This window comes from Myotis davidii, unplaced genomic scaffold, assembly GCF_000327345.1.
Source record: "Myotis davidii unplaced genomic scaffold, ASM32734v1 scaffold168, whole genome shotgun sequence".
Classification (NCBI taxonomy): Eukaryota; Metazoa; Chordata; class Mammalia; order Chiroptera; family Vespertilionidae; genus Myotis; species Myotis davidii.
In genome coordinates, this window is record NW_006383016.1 from 10,747,103 (window position 1) to 10,768,693 (window position 21,591).

Genomic DNA, 21,591 nt, shown 5'->3' on the forward strand with positions numbered 1-21,591 from the left:
TACTTTACTGCCTTTACTAATTTTCCCATGAGGCTTTGGGAAAAAATGGGTTCTCACTCAGTCTCATTAAGTTAAAATCATAAGGATAGGATAAGCTACATAGAAGAACACATATGGTAATTAAATGAGATAATGTATGAAGTCACCTGCAAAATGCTTTAGACACATAACAAAGCATTATTTTAAATGTTTAAAAATTTGTAAGTTTCATCATACCAAAAGAGCCCTTTAGCCTATTTTAAGTCAATTCATTCCTATCTAATCAGCAGCTGGCAATCACTGTTGGTTTTTGTTATTATATAATGTTTTATGTCTTCAAGAATGATATAAAAATGGAATGAATAAGTGATTTTTTTTAAAAAAAAGTTTTTTGTGTGGCTATATTTTCTATTTTCTAGCTCCTTTTACTTAGCATACTGCTTTTGAATGCATCATTGTTGCATGTATCAGTAGTTTGAATTTCTAGACTGTGCAATAGGGGAAGAAAATGAAATAAAAAGCATAGATATCAGAAATGTCACTATTTGCAGATAACATAATTGTCTATATTAAAAATCCCCAGGAATCTACAAAACTAAAAATCCTCTTTGAATTATTAATGGAGTATATAATGTTGTCAGGATATATAAATAAACATCTCAATGTCAATTGTATTTCTATCCATTAGTAGTGAGCACATGGAAACTGAAATTCAAAACAGTATTACCATATGGAATTAACTTCCTTTCATTCCACAGTCCTTATTTACATCTAAGTTGGTCATATGCCCAGCTGTAACATTATTGATAGAAGCAGAATCTCCATTGCAGAGTAAAAATGTACAAGTTAAAGGTATAGTCAAGAAAAGTTAGGAAAAGGATAGTGAAGTGAATGTAGTTAAACCATATTCCCATCTCCATGGAGAACAGATAACAACACTCTAAAATCAAAGGATCAGTAAATAAAGTTTTTAATGAAATATTTAGTTCTAAAATGTCAATCAGAAGAACTAAAACTAACAATATAACCAGTATAACTTTTAATATGTTTGTGTATTTTGGTGGAAGGTATATGTGTAACATTTTTTCTTCTATGTCAGGTATTATAAATAGTTATGTTGATGAGAAATAAATGGCTACACACAACAGAAATGGCTAAAATTGTTTGTTCTGAGGTTTGTGAAAGGCTTTCCTTTTTTAAAAAAATGTAATTTCCTTTGGTATTGATTGGATATTTTAATAATTATTTTAATCATATTACTCTGTTTTGTTGTTAGTAATCCTCACCCGAGGATATTTTTCCCATTGATTTTATATATATAGTGGAAGGAAGAAAGGAGAGGTGGAGAGAGTATCATCTCTGTGAGAGACATCCATTGGTTGCCTCATGCACCCCCCGTATGTGCTAGGAATCAAACCCAAGGCCCTTTGGTGTGCATGCCAACGCTCTGACCACGAATCCACACACACCGTCCAGGGCTAACCATATTACTCATAAATGATGATTATAATTGCAGTACTTTTATAATTAAAAAATAAATAACGTTAACAGAGTGCACCTATTTCTCTTAAAGATGACAAATCTTTCAAAAATTTTCTTTGTTAATTTAAGTACCTGGAATAAAAACAAAACCACGTTTTTTTCTTTCTAGTAAGTAACTATATTTTATTTAAAAGTTACCAAGATGAACTCGCATATACATTTAAAATGCAGTCATCTGTATATGAATGAATGGTAAAAGTCAGCTCCTTCACCTCTCTTAGCTGAAGGCAAGCAATAGGAAACTACAGCTCTCTTAGTTGACTGAATATTTTGTGCTTGTGAATGTTGCAGGCGACATCAACTTTTTTTCTCATTACTTTCTAAACACAACAGGCAACTTGAAGAATGGTTCCATCTGCCAAAAGTTATAGAGTTATTAATACTGGAAATGGATTCTTTATTTTTATACAATGCAATGAAATGTAATTAATAAGCAGCTAGCATACATTTAAAAATAGATTATAATATGATCTTCATATGACATAAAAATGTCAATTTTATGCCAAGTATTTTATGCTAGTTGCTACAGAAAACAACTAAGAAAAGAAGCCATGGTTATTAGCTTAATGGAGCTTGCAGGATAGCGTAAATAGAAAGTTTTACAACTGGAAAAGGCTGAGAAATTGACCAAGTTAGTATCTGTATCTACAGATAAGCATTCAAGGAACACTTCTGCCCTCTGAATCCTGTGCTCTTTACATTTCAGAGCACATTTCTACTTCAGTCACTTTATATTGATAATCTTTAAGAGCATGGTGTTCAGTAATTATTACAGTGCTAGAAAGACAGGATTTACAAGTAATACCTTTCCTACTAATTTATTCAAAGAGATATAAAATCTGGATTAGTGTGGCATTTTACTTTGGCATATGACTATTGTGGCTAGACTGTAAGTTGATTTACATTACATTTGAATTAAGTTCAGATTCTATACACAATAATAGACACTTCCCACTTACAGGCTGTTATGACAAACTAAATTAGTTCAAAATTGCTGAAGAAAAATTTAACATGATGTAAAAAAACCTTTAAAAACTATAAAATTTTGAACCCATTTATGCTGCCTTTAGGAGTTTAATCCTAATAACAGAATCAAATAGGTTCCAAATATATATATATAACTAGAGGCCCGGTGCAAAAAAATTTGTGCTCTGGGGGGTGGGGGGGGGATGTCCCTCTGCCCGGTCTGTGCCCTCTCACAGTCTGGGACCCCTCAGAGGATGTCCACCTGCTGGCTTAGGCCCGCTCCCCTGGGGATTGGGCCTAAGTTGGTAGTCAGACATCCCCCTGGCAGCCCGGGAGCCCTCGGGGGATGTCCACTTGTCAGCGAGGAGCAAGCCTAAGCTGCAGTCAGATATCATGAGCGCTGCTGAGGAGGCAGGAGAGGCTCCCACCACCACCACTGTACTGGCAGCCATCAGCCTGGCTTGTGGCTGAGCAGAGCTCCCCCTGTAGGAGTGCACTGGCTGTGTGAGGGGCTGATGGCTGTTTTCAGATGGTCACAGACTCCTTCAGGTGGGGGTCCCCCCTGGGGTACCTGGCCAGCCTGGATGATGGGCTGATGGCTGTTTGCAGCTGGTCACACCCCTTTAGGGTGGGGGTTCCCCACTGGGGTGCCTGGCCAGCCTGGGTGAGGGGCTGAGGGCTGTTTTCAGGCTGGCCAAGCACCCCCGGTGACGGAAGCTCCCAGCCTCTCCATTTTTTCTTTTTATTTTTTTATTCTGGGATTCATTTACCTTCTATAATTGAAACTTTGTAGCCTTGAGAGGAGCTCAGAGCCGATCAGGGCAGGCAGGAGGGAAACTTGGCTTCCTTCATCACCAGGGTCAACCCAAGCCTCCTGCTTGCACCAGCTCTGTGGTATCTGGGGTTTATTTACCTTCTATAATTGAAACTTTGTTGCTTTAAGTGGAGCTCAGAGCTGGCGCGGCAGGCAGGAAGTTTGGCTTCCTCCATCATTGGGGCATCCAAGCCTCCTGCTTGCTCCAGCTCTGTGGCTGCTGGCCGCCATCTTGGTTGGGTTAATTTGCGTATAGTTGCTCTGATTTGCTGGTGGGCATGGCTTAAGTGTAGCGAAGGTGTGGTCAATTTGCATGTTTGTCTTTTATTAGTGTAGATTATTATACATTTAATATTACTATAAATTTAACAGTAGTTTAAGTCAAATATAAGAGACTGGTAAATGAAATTATGGTTCAGCCACACAAGAACACATGATTGGACCAATATTAGTGATGGTAGGATATGTCTTTATTAATGTAAAAAGAATTAAAATGTATTAAATGTAAAAGCAGCTTTAAAGTGCTATGCAATCTTTAATCCCATTTTTATAATTTTAATCCTTGTTTTGTAAATATGTATTTCTAGACACATACTGAAAATATTCCAGAAGGATATCCCTACAGTAATAATAGTAGTCATTTCCAGGCAGAGAAATTATCGATGATTGTATCCTTTTAAGTGTTTTCTGGTTTCCTTTTTAAAATAGGCATTAATAACTATATAATCATAAAGAATATAGTGATCTTGCCTTTAAATATTAAAATTACATCCATCTTAACAGCTAACGGATACATGCCACTTAACATGATGTCACTGTAGATAGTGTGATCCCAGGCCTGTAAAGCAATCTGTGATGGAAAGAAGGCCTGGGAAAAGGAAGAGAGAAATTAGAGAATTCTAAGACAATAACAAATTACTTTTGGGAAATCTCATAAATTTGGATAAATTTAATGTCAATTTTACTTAGCTGGCCATCTGTCTTTAATTAATTTAGAATTTAATTAAAAATCATATAATTTGAAGAAGACTATTGCATATGACTATATAGATTTTTTAATTGAAGAAAAGGATGATTGATTTCCAGTTATAATCTGATTAAGACTTAAATAACATTTGCAAAGGGCCAGTTGTTAAAATGTCTTCAATCGATAACCTCATTCAGAGTAACATTTAAGCAAAACCTTTAACAAAATACAGTGATGATAATATATGGTCTTTGATATTTTCATTTACACTGCCTCTTCCCAGATTTTCTGTAATTTCAGCTTTTAAGTAGAACAACTTACAGTTATCTATAATTTTGCATGTGTTTGAATAATTTGCTTTAGGCAAAGCTTTTGCTAGGTATTAATCAGAAGTTTAATTTCTTGGAATTCTTTTCATTTAAATGGCTTTTCTCCAACCAGCTTTAACTTTGGAGAATAAACTTTCCCCAGTCTTTTTCCGGTCTTTCTATCACAAAACAACCTCCAGGTGATTTCTCCACGGCTATTAAAACTTTTCTGCCCAATTATTCAGACAGATTTTTAATGCGTCCTTGTACTCCTCCCAGTTCTGTAGGTGAGAGCAAATAACACTAATCAAGTAAGAGCCAAAAAACAAACAAGGCAGCTGGCTGTCACACATTCCAGTAATTCAAGCCAATTTACAAATGTCACACCATCAGAATAATGAGCTTATTGTCTGTTTCCCCCTCCCCCCTTTGCAGTAGACACCACAAAAAAAACTTGTGAGGCAATATGCGTTCATAAAAATGTAACTGTCTAATATTAGACATGTTTTTTATCATGATGTTTGACAGGTTGCAATATAAAAAATTTCTCACAGAGGTAGCCTGATATAATCATTTCTATTTATGGCTTCTTTCCATTCCTGGTGATCTCATTTTTGTCCACTGCTAAAGCCCTCCCATAATCCTTTCTAGAACTGGGGGGAGGTAGTTTGGTTATATGTTTCTGTGCCCCTCATTATGGATTACTTTACATTTAAAAAATTGTAAACCTGAGGATGAGGCCCCTTATTCTGAGCAGCTGCTGTTGGGGACTGTATTGTTCAGGGTTATTTGGACCCTCTGATCTGCTTGGTTAAATTTCATTGCTGTTGTTTTTTCTCACTCTTGTGTTCTCTTGTGTTACCTCCTTTGTTCTTCAGTTATTTTGACTGAATTCACAGCCTATATACATTCTATTTCTGCTTAATAAGTTTAACATCAATCTCTCCTTACCTGAATCTAACCCATTATTGAAAATGTGTTGACTATTAATTTTTTAAATACTAAATGATCCTTTAACAGGGAAAATAATAATGAATTTCCAGCCAATGAAAACACCCATCCAAATTTTCCCAAGTAATAATAAATATTAAAACACCTATAGAAAACTCAACAGAGACTTTTACATAATACAAAGCACTAAAGTGCCAATTATTTAATCATTTAACACCTAACTATCTAGCACTTTATGAGCTTATTAGTGCATATGTGTGCAGTACTCAATGATACTGCTGTGTAAAATATTAGATACAAATCACCTTTCTTTCTAAGCAGAAACTTGAAGTGTGAATATGTTAAAGACCCTTAAACAAAACAAAAACAAAAGAGAGACAAGGTAGTTTTTAAAAATATATATATTTTTATTGATTTCAGAGAGGAAAGGAGAGTGAGAGAGAGCTAGAAACATCAATGAAAGTAACTATTTTCAGGGTGTGGGACTGAATATCTTTCTAGGGCAGGGGTGGGCAACCTTTTTGTGAGTGCGTGCCAAAACCAGTAAAATTTCTGACTCAAAATTCTTCTGCGTGCCAACCCTAATTTTTTGAGAACATGTTACGCCTACTTGATGTCTCTTAAGGTGTAGGTATGTGAAGAGCCTTGAAGAAATAATAAAATTCATTCCAGCGACAAAAACACAGTATATGATGATGAAAAATACATTTATTTTTTAATGTATACATGTACACTGACAGTCCGACAGAAAACTTTATGACTCTGTTTGATATTATCAGTGGGACTTTTGCTGCTGCATCACTGATGACAGAGATTTTACATCAGGTTTATATTTCATAACCTTCATGTCTCTGGTCTTTAAGATAACTTGTTATGTAAAATTATTTATCTAAGATGCACCTACACTGAATTTATCTGAAAAATAAAAAAGTCAATATTAAGAAAAAAAATGTAAATGGAAGATTATAAGAGAGGGTTTCGCCTGCCAGCAAATGTTACTGGCATTCCATGTTTGGCACGCGTGCCAGGCGTTGCCCACCCCTGTTCTAGGGTATGCTTAACATTGAATTTTAGAATGATGTGGCTGTAGAGTCCTTAGATATTGACTCTTCTAATCTCCCCAGTATTAGAGGAAGAAAATGGAGGGGCCTTCTGCTACTATTCATAGTATTTATAATACTATCGATAGTTTGACAGAACTATACTACAGATCATCTAAGAGTCAGATCTGGAAGCAAATCTCCCAACTACTTCTAATTCCAGATACAGTTGTATCCCTTCTTTTCACATTGAAGCTTTTTCAGTCTCCAGAGGCATGGCAAAGGTGAGTAGAGCCCTACCCTGTTTGGCTCAGTGAGTAGAGCATCAGCCCACAGACTAAAGGATCCTGGGTATGATTCCAGTCAAAGGCATGTACCTCGGTTGCAGTCTCTCTCACACCGATGTTTCTCTCTGTCTCTGACTCCCCCTGTCCCTTCCATTCTCTGTAAAAATCAATGGAAAAATATCCTCAGTGAGGATTAACAACAAAACAAAAAAGATGAGCAGATACATCAAACCACAAAATAAATATGGCACATTTCCCTGAGCTCTGTTTTGAATTAAAAACTCAGGGGACAATATTTTGGGGTTTTATGTTCTTTAAAATTCGTATATGAGCATATTACATGTAAAATATGTATGCCAAAAAAAATACATAGAATTTTGTTTTCCCAGATGCCAAATATTATGTTTCTTGGTCAATGTATAGAGGCGAGAATTTTATGGTCAATGACTAATAGTCAAGTTCGGGTATTTTGTATTGTCTTAAAATAGGATGTTTTAAGCAATGCGACTAGAGAATACACTATTGTTGTCAGAATGTCTAGTTTTTCAGTAAGTGTTTTGCAACCCACATAAGAACTTTAAAAATAAATGAAATGAAGCTTTCATTTGCTGAACTAGTGTGGGTTTAAAAATTTTTAATAAGGTACAGATTCAAAATTATAACTCAGAGTTGCATTTCATTAAATATTTTGATTGAAATGCATATGATTGCACTTAATTCTATTAGCTATGAAAGTACATTTCCCATAACAAAAAATTAAAATTGATAATTAAAATATATATGCCAGATACTAATCCCAGCAGAAGCAAGAAGATATTTTTATTAGCCCCATTTACCGATAGCAATAAGGTAACCACAAATAGTGAATAGTAGTTAAGCAGCACTCACCAACTCAAAAATCTGAATATTGAGTTAAAAATGGGTTCATTCATTTGGAGACTCCACCTGGGACTTGTGAAGAAATTATTTGAACAGGATGGCATGAAATAATCATTTCTTGAAATTATATATATATATTAAATCCTAGCTTGTCTTTCTGGAGAAATAGAATAAATATAAATTGTTAAAATCTAGTAAATGTCCTTAAATTACTTTTTAAAAGATAGAAAAATACAAAGGATAAATGAGCAGTCTTAAAGCCAAAAGAACAGGAAAAAATATATAACTACAACCATAAAAGTTAGAGCGTGTCATCAAGGCTCAGAAAGTCTCCAGAATTATCTCACTGTGATTTTTCAACCTCTCCAAAATGAATCAAGTGAGTGCCTGCTGGGGATGTTACAGCCTCATCAGACAGCAAGGGTGGAGCAGAGGAGGTGAAGTGGGGACATGGACTTCCATTATTTCTCCAGAGAAACACCCTTTTTACACCACTAATAATGATGGCTCCATATAGAGCTGAACTACTCAGGCTCTCTATTTTTTCAGTCCCTGGACAACAAAGAAGGCTGAGAAGATGGTTATTAGCCAGAATTAAATATTCCAAGCGTAATTAGCCACTTAACAGAATAAAGAGAAAAATGAAGGAGAAGGACAAAAAAAAAGAGAAGATAATACTCATAGAAGTACTGTTAACTCGTGGGAAACACACATAAAAAGCAAACTGAATTAAAAGTCTCTCCTTGCCACATCCGTTCGTGGCAGGTACAGAGAAGGTGGGTGTTTGAGTAGAAGGCATAAAGCTCTAAAAGTCACAATAGCTGCCAGCAATTGTTCTCTCTCACGCTGAAGAGGATGACTGACAGAGCACACAGTCTTCCTGAATAGAGGTAATCATGGGCAACTCAAATGCAATCCCCTAGAAGTCATTAAACCATCTTCTTGCTTTTTTCCTTCACTTTCTTGCCCTCTCACTCTCTCACACGTGGGTGGAGAAACCATAATCGAGGTGAATTTTAATTTTTTCCATTGCCCACTCACCTTTGTTAGCTCCTGGAGAATTTTCAACACCTCTTAGTACTTTTCCTCAAATCTCCTCAAATCATCCCCTCATGTCTTTTCTCAGTTGATGGTTTTACTCCTTCACCTACTAAAACAAACATCATCACAACAACAGAACTTGATATGCACAAACTGGACATCTACCTCCCTCCAGCATAGGAACCCACATACTACTCTGCCTTCCCATTTAGGTGAACTGTCCATGCCCCCATGCGAAGCCAGGCCTTCTGCTGTGAATCAGATTGCCTTTTTCTTACCCACTCAACGTTAACCATTCTATAGTTTTCCCCGCATTTTTAATTTTCCTTTTCCACTGGATCATTTCTATCAGCATGCTGTTTTCTTTTCTCTTCTCTTAAAGAACAAAACAAAAACAAGTTCCTTTCTTGCCATCCAGCTACTGCTCAATTATTTGCTTCTCTTGGAGCCAGTCTTTGAAAATGAGTTGCCTATATTTGCTGCATTCATTTCTTCTATCTTATTTTCCTCTTAATGCACACTGCTTGGGATTTTGCCTTAACTTCTAAATTGAAATGGTTCTAAACAGGGACGTGAATGACATTCTTTTTGCTAAATCCAATGATGAGGTTCTGCTCCTCATCTTACTTGATATTATATGACAGTTGGTTTCCATGACACACTGCTTGTGCTGGTTTCCTTACTATTTTACTCAATATGCATTCCTTGTCTCCTTGCAGATCCCTCTTCTCTTCCTGGCATCTGAACCTCTGAGTGCTCCAGGTCTCAGTCCTTGGTATCTTTTCTAAGATCACTCTCCATGTGATATCATATAGTTCGTGATATCACATATTTCTATCACATAGTTCTATCATATCACATGGGGAGTGAAGTTATAAATAACACTCAAATTTTGTTCTTTAACCCAGATCCTCTCCTGAATTCTACTCTTATGTATAATTGCTTTCTTTTATTATTATTATTATTTCTTCAATTTTTTTTTATTTGAGAGAGAGGAAGGGAGAGGGAGAGAGAGAAACATCAACGATGAAACAGAATCAGCTGCCTCCTACACACCCCACACTGGGGATTGAGCCGGCAACCTTGGCATGTACCCTGATCTGGAATCAAACCTTTAACATTGGAATGTTTTTTTTACAACGTTTAAAAGTCCAGGTGTCTAATTTTAATTAGCACATAAACTGCTACAAAGCAACTCTTGATATTTTTAACAATATATTTATGCCGGGAGCCGGTTCATCCTTGCTGTTTCAAGGGACCTGGCATATATGGCATACTGTTCTTAATATATTTGCTCACCTTCTTGGTACTATGTGTTTTAACCAAGGTCACCTCTCCGAGAAAGATTGTTTCCCCAGGTAGGGATTTTCCCCTGAAGTTAGGGAGGAATAAAACCTCTTAACTGCCAGGCGGGTAATTAATCACTTTAACTACAAACAATCATGCTTAAGTACATAATCTTTACTCCCTGGAATGGAGATAAGAAACGCCCTAACCTTTGGAATAGAGATTGATAGGATTAGTATCAATTGGTATAAATACAGATGCAACAAGACAACAAGAGACAGAACTCAGAACCTACAGACAGAACTCAGAATCTACAGACAGAACTCAGAACCTACAGACAGAACTTAGAACCTACACACAGAACTCAGATGAAGATTCGAGAGACAGAACTTAGGACACAGAACTTAGAACACAGAACGTAGAAGACAGAGATAGAACTTAGAGACAGAATTTAGAAGACAGAACCTACACACAACCTAGAGACAGAAGAACTTTGCTGGAGAGAACATGGCCAAAGATCCTGGTGAGAACCTGGCTACAGAACTGGGTTGGAGAACCTAGACAGAACCGGGCTGAAGAACCCGGCTACAGAACCTGGCTGGAGAACCTCGCGAGAGAACATGGCTACAGAACCTGGCTGGAGAACCTGGAGAACGTGGCTGGAGAACCTGGCAAGAGAACATGGACACAGAACTTGGCTGGAGATTGTGGCTAGAGATCCTGGAAAGGCTGGTGATCAACTGAACGCTGTCTCCATGTCATTCCTTCTTCGCCGACTCCATCCACATCTTTGGGGACCCCTGGACCTGCTGGGGCTGGACCCTGGCATATTTATATTTTGTTTTCAATCTCCCTCTATTTCTATTGTAATTCTCCCACAAGTAGATATGAACTTCTGTCTCTTGGTGACTAGTTCTCTAAATATCTTATTCAGTAGTTCTGTAGGTGTTTCTTTTTGGCTGCTGACTACAATTTAAGTAGAACATCTGTTATATCAACTGGGGAATTGCATTAATAACAATATCAATTTTCAGATCTTCTGGATTACCAAATTACTATTTTTTACACTTGTGACATGAAGTCAGGGTAAGTAAATTTTTGAATAAAATGCCCTAATCAGTACTTTTCCCAAAATGCCCCCTTAGCAACAACCAAGAATATAAATATATATACACACAAAAACACACATAGGAAAATGTAGCAGGGAATAAATTGCTTATTCACTCTCAATTTCTTTGTGCATCCTTTTAAGGATCAGAGCAGTGGGGCAAAGACTGGGGATATGCGGAACATCTGTAATCATAACAACAATAAATGAATTAAGAGAAATAAGGAAGGCATATAAAATAATTACTGGTAGGGAGGTTTGAATCAGAATCTGATACACCTATGATACCAAGAGGAGGGGCTTCTGCCTTCATCCAAAAACAACAGGAAACTTGAATGATGATCAGATGTTTGAAGTCATGTGTAGGATGGAACAACTGAACAGGAATTTGTTGGTCACCAGGCACTTTGCAAGACACAGTTGCATGGTCCCTATCATTATTCCATTTTTAAGTATTAGAAAACTGAGCCACAAAGAAGTTAAAAATATGCCCAAGGATATTGGGCCAAAAACTCTAGAGCCAGAATTCAAATCCAAATCTATCTGGCTTTAAATCTTTCTATTACTCCACGGGGCGTTTGTGATTAATCTGACAAGTGCATGCAGAGAGGCATTCAAATCACAAAGGCAGCTCATTCAAGATGCATCAGACACCTAAAAGGGCATGAGGTAGACAAAATGTGCCTCATTTTTCATGTAGCTTTTTTTAGGACCCATTAGTTTGATGCTTCTAATTTCTAAACAGTGCCAAATGCACTTATTGATTTATTTTTATCTTAGAATTATGTAAAGGGAATTAAATTTTCTTTGAAAACCATGTTAAAAAATCAGAACATTTCCAATTGTGAATTCCTACAATGTACCAATTTCACTCTTCTGCTATTGTATATTATGTGAGTCAGCCAAACATGAGAGGATTCACAGAGGAGCAACTCCTGCACTAGAGCAGGTGCTAGGAAGACAAGCCATAAGAAAATTTATACTACTCCTATGTGTCCCCATATACTACATTTCATAAGTCCCAGCAAATAAAAAGGTGTTTCCTGAACAAAATGACTCCCACTGTTAGGCTCTGTACCACTTTAGTACTTAGATGCTACCGATGGTAATGGAAAAGACGATCTAAAATGACCCCATTCTCTCTGTTGTGGTTGTCAATATTAAACTACTTCCTGGTAGGACTAATATACTAGTCAAAGGGCAAATATTGGCATCCAATATTCTTCTCTGAGTCCTCCGCCCTATTAGCCAAGCCAAACATCAGTGCCTCTGAAATTAACCCCTTGTTTCAGAATTGCCTAAAGTTGCGACCCTTCTTTGCTTTCTAGGAGATCAAATATTTTGCGCTGATCATCTGTACTGATCCTTTGTCCCAAGTATTAAATTAGCTGTTTGAACCCGGCTGCCCTGCACTTCAGTTGTCAATCTTCTTGGATGCCAGACCTTTATTCTCTTGCAGATATGTATTAAGTGTGAATTGATCTCCCAGCTTACAGCTGCCTGCCTGGCTGTTTGCCCGGATTTCTCAGCCTTGCTCAGCCCAGAATCTGTCACTGTGCTCTTGTACTTGAGGCTCCAATATTAGCTGAAATATGACGGAGGCTTTATCTTTTAACTCACCTATTATCTATCCATCTAGGCGCCATTTCCTTAGTATCTATCTTGTTCCAGAGGGTAGGTCAGATTTAGTCTTGCATCTTTTCTCCTCTCCACTGCACCATTGTTGTTTTAAACAGGCATGATTTAGAATTGACATAGTAAATAGATAGGAATGTGTATGGTGATAGCTAATAGAAAGAATCCAGAAAAGCAGCTGAATTACAAAGTAAATGTATACTCTCCTGTGAAGGTCGGTAGAACATAGCAAAAAGATTTTCACAGTCAAGGGGAATTTGGAAATCTAAGCAGATATGTAGACAGTTCATGTACGGGGTTCTGTTTAAAGGTTTAAAGGTTATTGGGCCCAGAGAGGTTTTGTGAGACTTCCTGGTGCTCTATACCCAAATCCCCATCTATAGAATATTGGTTGGGCAAGTCAAGACCTCAGTCTTAGAGAGATTAGGCCCCAGAAAATTTATTGAACTGAAATAGAAGAACAAGATAATGTTCCCATTTCTGAACTATATTGTGAGGTAGGTATTGGATTGTGGGTACATTATAGATGTCAAAATATTAAAAATGGAACTTGAGATTGGAAAAGGAGGAAGGTGAGTTGATGGTCGTTCATCTGAATATGAATTAGAGCTCTTTAAATTGTCTCAGACCAAGATCAGACTTGAGCCTTAGTTCCTGGAAACACGAGTCACAGATGTTGGCTCTTAATTTATTATTTTATTCCAGGTAGTTACCTCACTAAGAATATTCCAATGTAAATAACCAATAAAACACTAAAAAAATGACATGAATAATTTTAAGAGTTGTTGTCTTCTCTAGGCATTTAAAAGTGATTAGTGGATGTGGTTTTTTTTTTACTTCTATAGAAATCTGAAAAGCACATTTTCAGGCAGTACAGGAAGGCCTATGTATAAAAAAACACAAAATTTTTCTCCCCCTTTTATTTTATTATGGAGCTAAGGGATGGTTAAAATAAGCATATTCTCTTGGAATATGTTATCCCAGAATTTATTCATCCGTATTTGTGTATATCTCTGTCGGTATCTACAGCATGGTCTACATCTATAAATAAGAGGAAGTAAAAGGTATTTTGCTAACTTAAAAGTATCCACAAAGGAGAATTTGGGAATCAGCTTCTTGTTTCTTTTTAATATACCACTTAGTCTCTGAAGTAGTGTAAGTTTCTGATAAAGTATATGTTGAAGCTATATCTGTAATTTGTTGTAATGTAGGAGTAGCTCTGATCAACCCCAATATTTATTACAATTCTATTGCTTCAGCTGTGTAATAAGTCTAAATACAAGTACAAAAATTAAAATGTGTGTATTCTTCTCAAGGGCAACCTATAATCTAGTAAGGAACTTGCTATATTGTATCAACTATGAGCACAGTATTGGAAGTGCTAGCAAAATATATACTGAAAAAATATACAGGAAGCTTTATAGGCTTCAAGCACTAATCGAACATAAATCAAAACCATTATATCCATTAGGGTGGCCATAATAAAAAAGTAGAAAATAATGTGCCCACAAAATTATTGAGAAGTAGAAATCCTCATGCACTGCCAGTAGGAATGTAAAATAGTATAGTCCTGTGAAAATTTGTTGGCAATTCCTCAAAATGTTAAACATTGAGTTAACCATATGACACAGCAATTTCCTCTTAGGTATATACCCAAGAGAATTGAAACATTGGCATGGAAATATGTATGCTGGAATGTTCAGAGCAGCACTATTCATAATAGCCAAATTTTGGAAATAACTCATTGATAGCAGCTAATGAATGGATAAACAAAAAGTGGTATGTCCACAAAATGAAATATTTATAAATATGATTAAAGTCCTAAGGTTTATTTTAAAAATATGAAAAAGTTATTTAAAATACTTGTGGTAATGTATCTAAACTTTGTTTAATAATTGAATTAAAATGAGCTTTAATGTTGAGCTTTATGTATATTTAGAAAGTTCTTTCCAAAAAGACCTGCAAAATGCTAAAATCTGTAGCTTGCCTCTGAATGGATTCACCACTGATGCTTAGCTACACATTTTATTTTTCTTGTTTATTCACCAGGGTTATTATTTAGTTAATGTAGTAATATATGAAAAATGCACTGTGTAAATTATAAAGTTTAACAAATACTTATGTTTTCTTTTTTAAAAATTAATTTCATTCATTTAGATGTTATATTGCCAAGATAAAGGAGAAAACATACTGCCTACTTATTTATTTGCTCATCAATTTATATACTACATAGGCAGTGGTACCATTCTTGGGTATTGCCCTTGGGCAAAACATCCTTTTTTTGTTCCTTCCTTTATTTGTGATTTCCTTTTTCAATTAAATAGTCATTCAAAAATGGTAAAGAACATTTTACATGTTCACCTTAAGTTTTAATCTGTCGGTGCTTATATTTTAAGAGGTCTTTGTTTCTGGATGGGGTTTCATAACCACAGTAGGCATGTATAAACAATGTTTGTATCTTCTGTTTCTTATAGATTCTACAAAGAAATTAAAAGATGTTCTTGAAGAATTCCATGGTAATGGTGTACTTGCAAAGTATAATCCGGAAGGGGTAAAACTTCTTTTTTCTTTTTTTGGTTTCATTTAAGCGCATGGAGGAGGAATATCTTAATGAATAGTTCTTAAAAATATATATGCTGTATACCATACACCATAACATAAAGAAAGTGAAATTTATAATGAAATGTACCCTGGGAGATACATTAAATGTTGTGCTTACTATCTTTTTAATACAAAAATATTTTGCGAGTGTAAATAACATTTTTATAGTCTGTCCATGAAAGATATAGGTAATCTACAATATAGTTTTTAGGTCCTTTTTCTGGAAGTCAGGAAACAGTATTAGATAGAAGGGGACAGAAAGGGTGTCTGACTCTCTATGACCTAGACATTTAAACCCCAGATGGACACCAGTGTAGGGCAGGGGGTTACTCTTTTCAGGGAATTATTCCCTTAACTGGAGAAAGATTTTGTGATTGATATAACTAATCTAATACTTTAAAGAGCCAGCTGGGACAAAAAGAGGGGACTTCCTTTCCCCTATCTTGCTTTTACCTATTATCAGTCCCTGAAATTCTTTCCTTATAAAAACTTAATGTCCTGTTGATTGCTTTTGAACACCATGGTTGAATGAATTCCTTTCCCCTCCTAATTAATGGTTAGATAACTTTCCATTTAATGCCAGCTGAGAGGTGTTACATTTTAAATATTTGATCATCAGGGCTGTGAGTGCTTTTGCAGCTTCATCAAGTCATAGTAGGGTTTATGGCAGTTAAAACACACTGCCCTTTGCCAAGGACCCTTTTGCCTGAATGTGTTATCTAGCCATCTAGATGGATTTATTTTGCTGATTAAAATGTGGTTTGTCTTTTGTTATTGTCATTGTGGTTTTGAATGTGTAGAGGAGCCGAGCTCCTGGCTGTCTTTCAACATTGTACTTCTCTGGGATTTTTATAGAACTTAATTTTAGTCAAAACCCAATGTCTAAATTCCGACCTTAAAGCTTTCATATTGTTTCATAATTTTCTATTGACTTCGAGTAATTAGCTATTTTCATGCCATATTTTATGCTGTCTAAATCTTTTAAAAATCTTTATGAGTTATTTTCTTTTGAAAAAATAAGGTCGATATTTAGTATCTACAAAGTATGGGGAAAATTAGGTAATTGAAAGCTATTCCCATTTTCCTATTATCAGAAAAGAAGTAGACATCTGACCTACATTTCCTCACATTTCATTTTCCAAGATGCTATAGAGAGAAAAGTGTTGGCAGATAAATTTGTCGAATTGAAGATCCCAAAGACCAAGAATGCAAAGTGGGAAAGTTTAACATGTCAGCTTTCCTGCAAAACTATAAGACCCCAAAATGTCATTAATACTGACATTACCCACTATACTTAAGAACATGCACGTTATCTAATCTATATACAGATACGAAACTGCTTTTTATCACTAAACATGGCTGCTGGCTCTAAATTCAGCTGAAATGTGATATTCACATAGTAGCTTTTTTACTTCAGTGATTTCTTATTTAAAGGATTCTCAAGACTTAGTCTTACTGATAATATATATTAAATGAGGATTATCAGTCACTGTACACTGGATTTATTGAGGTAATTGCTAGGTTCAGTATTAGACACACATGTGATGTCAGCCTTTTCAATAATGCAACACCTCTCCATAATGCATTGATCTGTTTTTAAAATGTGTTATTAAAATAATGAACACTTGAAAAATGAAAAAGTTAGATCTCATTATGATCCAAAAGTAATTCTGATTTAAGCGTAGAATCACTTCCTAATGTTAATGCTAGTATGCATTTTCCCTTCAGGAGAAAATTTCTCTTAAGTTTATGTGATTTTGAAACACTTATATGTATTTCACAAAAGCCAATAGGAAATAATTGGGACTATTCAATGTTGCATAAAAAAAATATTTAAGGCCTTAGCTTCTCTTCAGAACATGACTCAGTCCAGTTTATAAAAGGTCATTCTAACCATATGAAAGAATTCATGACGAATGCATACTATCAGTTCACATATTGACTGGACAAGTTGAACACAGAATTGCTTGGCATAGATGATACTTAATGGTCAATTATAGAAGAAAAATTATAGAAGTTATTAGTCTGCCATTAGTATAAATAACTAATCTTTCATTTTCTAACATGAACATAGTTACATCATCTACATAAAATGTATTTACAAAGAGAGAACTACATAAGTATTTCTAAAATTACTTCTTCCCTTAAAAGTAAAGCTACTTATGTTAGAGTTTTTATGTTTATTATGGTTCACTTATATTACTGAATGAATAAAAAGCACTGTATCTAAAAACTTAATAATCCAATGAAAATATGACCTGTTTAAATCTATTTTAATATAGAAGATATAGTAAGTATGATATATGGATGATTGATTTATTTTTAATTCTAATTTTTTAAAGATCACTTGATGATCATTCTTTGATAAAATAAACAAAAGAATCATAAAACATAAAGTCTAAACAATTGCTTTAAAGATTCTGTAAGTATAGGAAGTTTAAAAGGTTTTGAGATTTCCAAATATGATTTTAGAATTTTTAAATAAAGAAACTTGTTTTAAGAAAAGTAAAATAAATTCCCCAAAGTTAACTAGCTAAGCTAAGTTCATGACATTAATCATAGTAAAACCTAATTATCTAGAAACTCAATTTAAGAATGGTGCTCTTTACTCTTCACTACATTAATTAGGCCGTAAAACTTGAGAGATCTGTGTTCCTGGGGTGGGTTGCATCTATCCATCATCTATCTATCTAACCAGTGATGGCGAACCTTTTGAGCTCGGCGTGTCAGCTATTTGAAAAACCCTCACTTATCTCTGGTGCCGTGTCACATATAGAAATTTTTTGATATTTGCAACTATAGTAAAACAAAGATTTATACTTTGATATTTATTTTATATATTTAAATGCAATTTAACAAAGAAAAATCAACCAAGAAAATGAGTTCGCGTGTCACCTCTGACACGAGTGTCATAGGTTTGCCATCACTGATCTGTATCTATCATCTATCTAAATTTGGCCTGGATTTCAAATTTCATTCCAAATTGTTTCATTGACATCTAAAATGATGGAAAGAGCCCTAGCCAGTTTGGCTCAGTGGATAGAGCATCAGCCTGTGGACTGAAGTGTCCTGGGTTTGATTCCAGTCAAGGGAACATGACCAGGTTGTGGGCTCGATCCCCAATAGGAAGCATGCAGGTGGCCGCCAATCAAGGATCCTCTCTCATCATTGAGGTTTCTCTGTTTCTCTCTCTCCCCCCATTTCCCTTTCTCTCAGAAATCAATAAAAATATATTAAAAAATAAATAATGGGAAGACATGAAGTATGGCATATGAATGAAAAGTCATTTATCTTTAAAAACATGGAAAGAGGCTAGGCATGTAATTCTAATAGAAAGGAACATTAAGAGCAGGGAATTAAGTACTCATTAATATATCTTTACACAAGCTGTTATTTTCATAATCTTCTCCAGAAAGTTTTAATTATACTGTGTGTGTTATTCATTGTATTTATCGCATGCCAATTAGAACTGCTTGCTTATTACATCAAAGCTAGATCCAGCTCGTGATTCTCAAACTTTCGCTTGCATCAGAATCACCTGGAGGTGTCCTATAAGACACAGATTTTTGCCAGTTCCCTCAGCCCTCCCCTTAGTTTCTGTGTCCCCGGGGTGGGGGTTAAAAATTGGTATTTCTATCAGTTTCCCAGTTGACTCTGATGCCGCTGCTTTGAAAGCACTTTTTGTGACCCATGGACCTAGGGTATGTTTTAAAATCAATCTTTCTTTTAAATGATCAGTGATAACAAAATAATGAATATAAATGATCTTACATTAATACCTGTATTCTTTCTTTCCCTGCATGCACAGAAACAAGACATTCTTAACCAAGTAAGACATTTTCTTTTCTATTCAAATCTGTCTTTCTTTATTCTGGTGTGAGCTATGAATAAGGAGCTCAGATCCTTACCACTGAGCTATACTTCTCTAACCAATAATACTTATAGGATATACAAGTTTACCTATAATACTTGGGATGTTATAATTTACTGATATTTGTTCAAATCAAAGTCATGGAGGGACTGATACATTAATTATGGAATCTGAAAGTCCTGTGTGGGGGCTTTAATTTTACAATATTTGAATTTAATTTTCTAATTTCTCTTAACATAATCAGGCTCTGGTAGAATAATTTACTGATGAAAGCCTTAATTAATTTATCAATGGGAGGTTTAAAATTGTATTTAAACACAATAAGGATTTTTCAAATTTGGTCGCTAGTACTGTTAGAATCTGAGAGGGAAATATAACTAAAATATTGAATTTTGCTCTGTTGGGGAAAAGAGTAACCTACCTGTTACTCTCACCATTCTCTTCAAGTAAAAGCCATTTTGAAAACAAGTTTTAGGTCCATAGTTTAGTTGGGTATAGAGAATCACAACACAATTTTTAGGTTCTCGAAATGGATTTTTCTATCATACTAGGAATATATGGTGTTGTCTAAAACCATAATATTGTCTGCTTGGACAGTATTAGACATGTACTGGCAGCTTCTTATTCACAAGGTTCCCTGTGGTTTAAATGACACTATAATTTCATCCCGAACGTATTACAGTCCAACTGATTACATCAGAATGCTCTTGCCTGACTTAGATAGAGGTCTCACATGTTACAGTCTCCTAGAACAGTGGCCGGCAAACTGCGGCCCCTTGAGGTGGCTCTTCCACAAAATACCCCGTGCGGGTGCGCATGTACAGTGCGATTGAAACTTTGTGGCCACACTCAAGGGGCCAAAGAGCCGCATGTGGCTCGCGAGCCGCAGTTTGCCGACCCCTGTCCTAGAATAAGGCACAACTGAAACGGCAACTCATTGGTTGTGATGCCTTTCACTAGCCTCTCTCAGAGGGCCTTTCCTGAACTCATCCCTGAACGTTGTGCAAACCTCTAGCTCCTCCAAAGACGGGCTCTATGGGCTCTAAGGTAGTCGGAGGCCACTCCTTATAGTTGCTTTCTGAAGCAGGCTTTATTACAGGGCATTTGCTGAACACCCGGTCAACAAACACACTTTTCTGCACAACTTGCACGCCCACTAGAAGCTGCATGAAAACTGGTGTCAACGTTAGTTCTGCCTCTTACTGGTGTCAGCAGAGTGAGTTTCTCCCCCCACCCGCCTTGTTCAGGCTTTGTTCTGTGTACAGTTACTTAGGCAGGTAATTCCAGTTGCAGAATAGAAATAATAGGAGAAACTCGGGGTAGCCAAAGAGAAATATAGAATGAGGGCATGTGTATTTGTTGCTCTGTATGTGGTATGTGTTCTTTGTCAGTATCCTGGTAGAGGGTTTTCTCTTTATATTTCCTGTCAGTAGATGATCCTTGGCCCAAGGCTGAGTTACGTTTTCATAGCTCCCTGAGCTTCCCTTATCTTTGCTCTTGCTACTGTGTACTATAGTTTTGTTACTATATATACCCGTTACATTCAGACAAGTAAGTTGCTTCAATCCCTTAATAAGTAATCTGGGAATTCAGAACCTACATTTTGTACTGCTGCTGCCTACTGTGATATTTTAAATGTCTTTAACAAGGATAGTGACACTGATACAATTATTAGCAGTGATATAAACACCCTTTTATTGTAAGCTATAATTGTCCTTCCAGGACCAAAGCAACCTTTCCCATTAAAGAAAGCATCTGGAAAGTATAACAGAAATTGTGGTTTTAGGAGTTCAACTGAACTGAGTTCAAATTCCACATCTGCCACATATTAGCAGGTCTTGAACAAGCTATTTAATCTCTCCTAGCTTCAGTGTGTTTACTTATAAAAAGAAGAGTGTCTGTCTTACTGATTTGTTAAAAGGGTTAAATTCTAGGTGAAATAATTAGCTTCATGTCTGACATACAGCTGTTCCATTGATATTTAGAGGCAGTGGCTCTTGGTCACATTTTAGTGATCAATAGGATTTCATAGCAAAAGTTCAAGAGTACGTATGAAAGATGAAAGTAAGAATATTTGAGATACACCCCCAACTAATCCTGTAACCTTGATTTTTCTGTTTCATTTTTCTCATCTATAAAGTGAAAAGATATAACTCGATGCCTTTTCCAACTCTAATGTCTTTCTACTGTGAGGGATGAGAGGAATACATGACATGTGATGTGCTTTGCCTGCCAAGCCAGAGCACAATCTGGAATGATGTCCTTGTAGGAGAGCTATTGTGTCTGTTGTGTTTGCTCCACGTACAACTGCAGGA

The 21,591-nt window shown here is 35.9% G+C and overlaps 1 protein-coding gene across 4 annotated transcripts in view; it reads left to right on the top strand.

The window, feature by feature from the left end:
- Nucleotides 1-21,591, top strand: part of DGKB (diacylglycerol kinase beta) — a 533,513-nt gene that overhangs the window by 87,414 nt on the left and 424,508 nt on the right. For 3 of the 4 annotated variants that reach the window (XM_015558205.1, XM_015558206.1, XM_006779053.2), the window contains exons 3-4: nucleotides 15,279-15,355; nucleotides 19,214-19,234. In XM_015558205.1, coding sequence (XP_015413691.1) covers nucleotides 15,279-15,355; nucleotides 19,214-19,234 — 98 coding nt within the window. The remainder of the gene's footprint in view (nucleotides 1-15,278; nucleotides 15,356-19,213; nucleotides 19,235-21,591) is intronic. The other variant, XM_006779054.2, reaches the window with a different exon arrangement.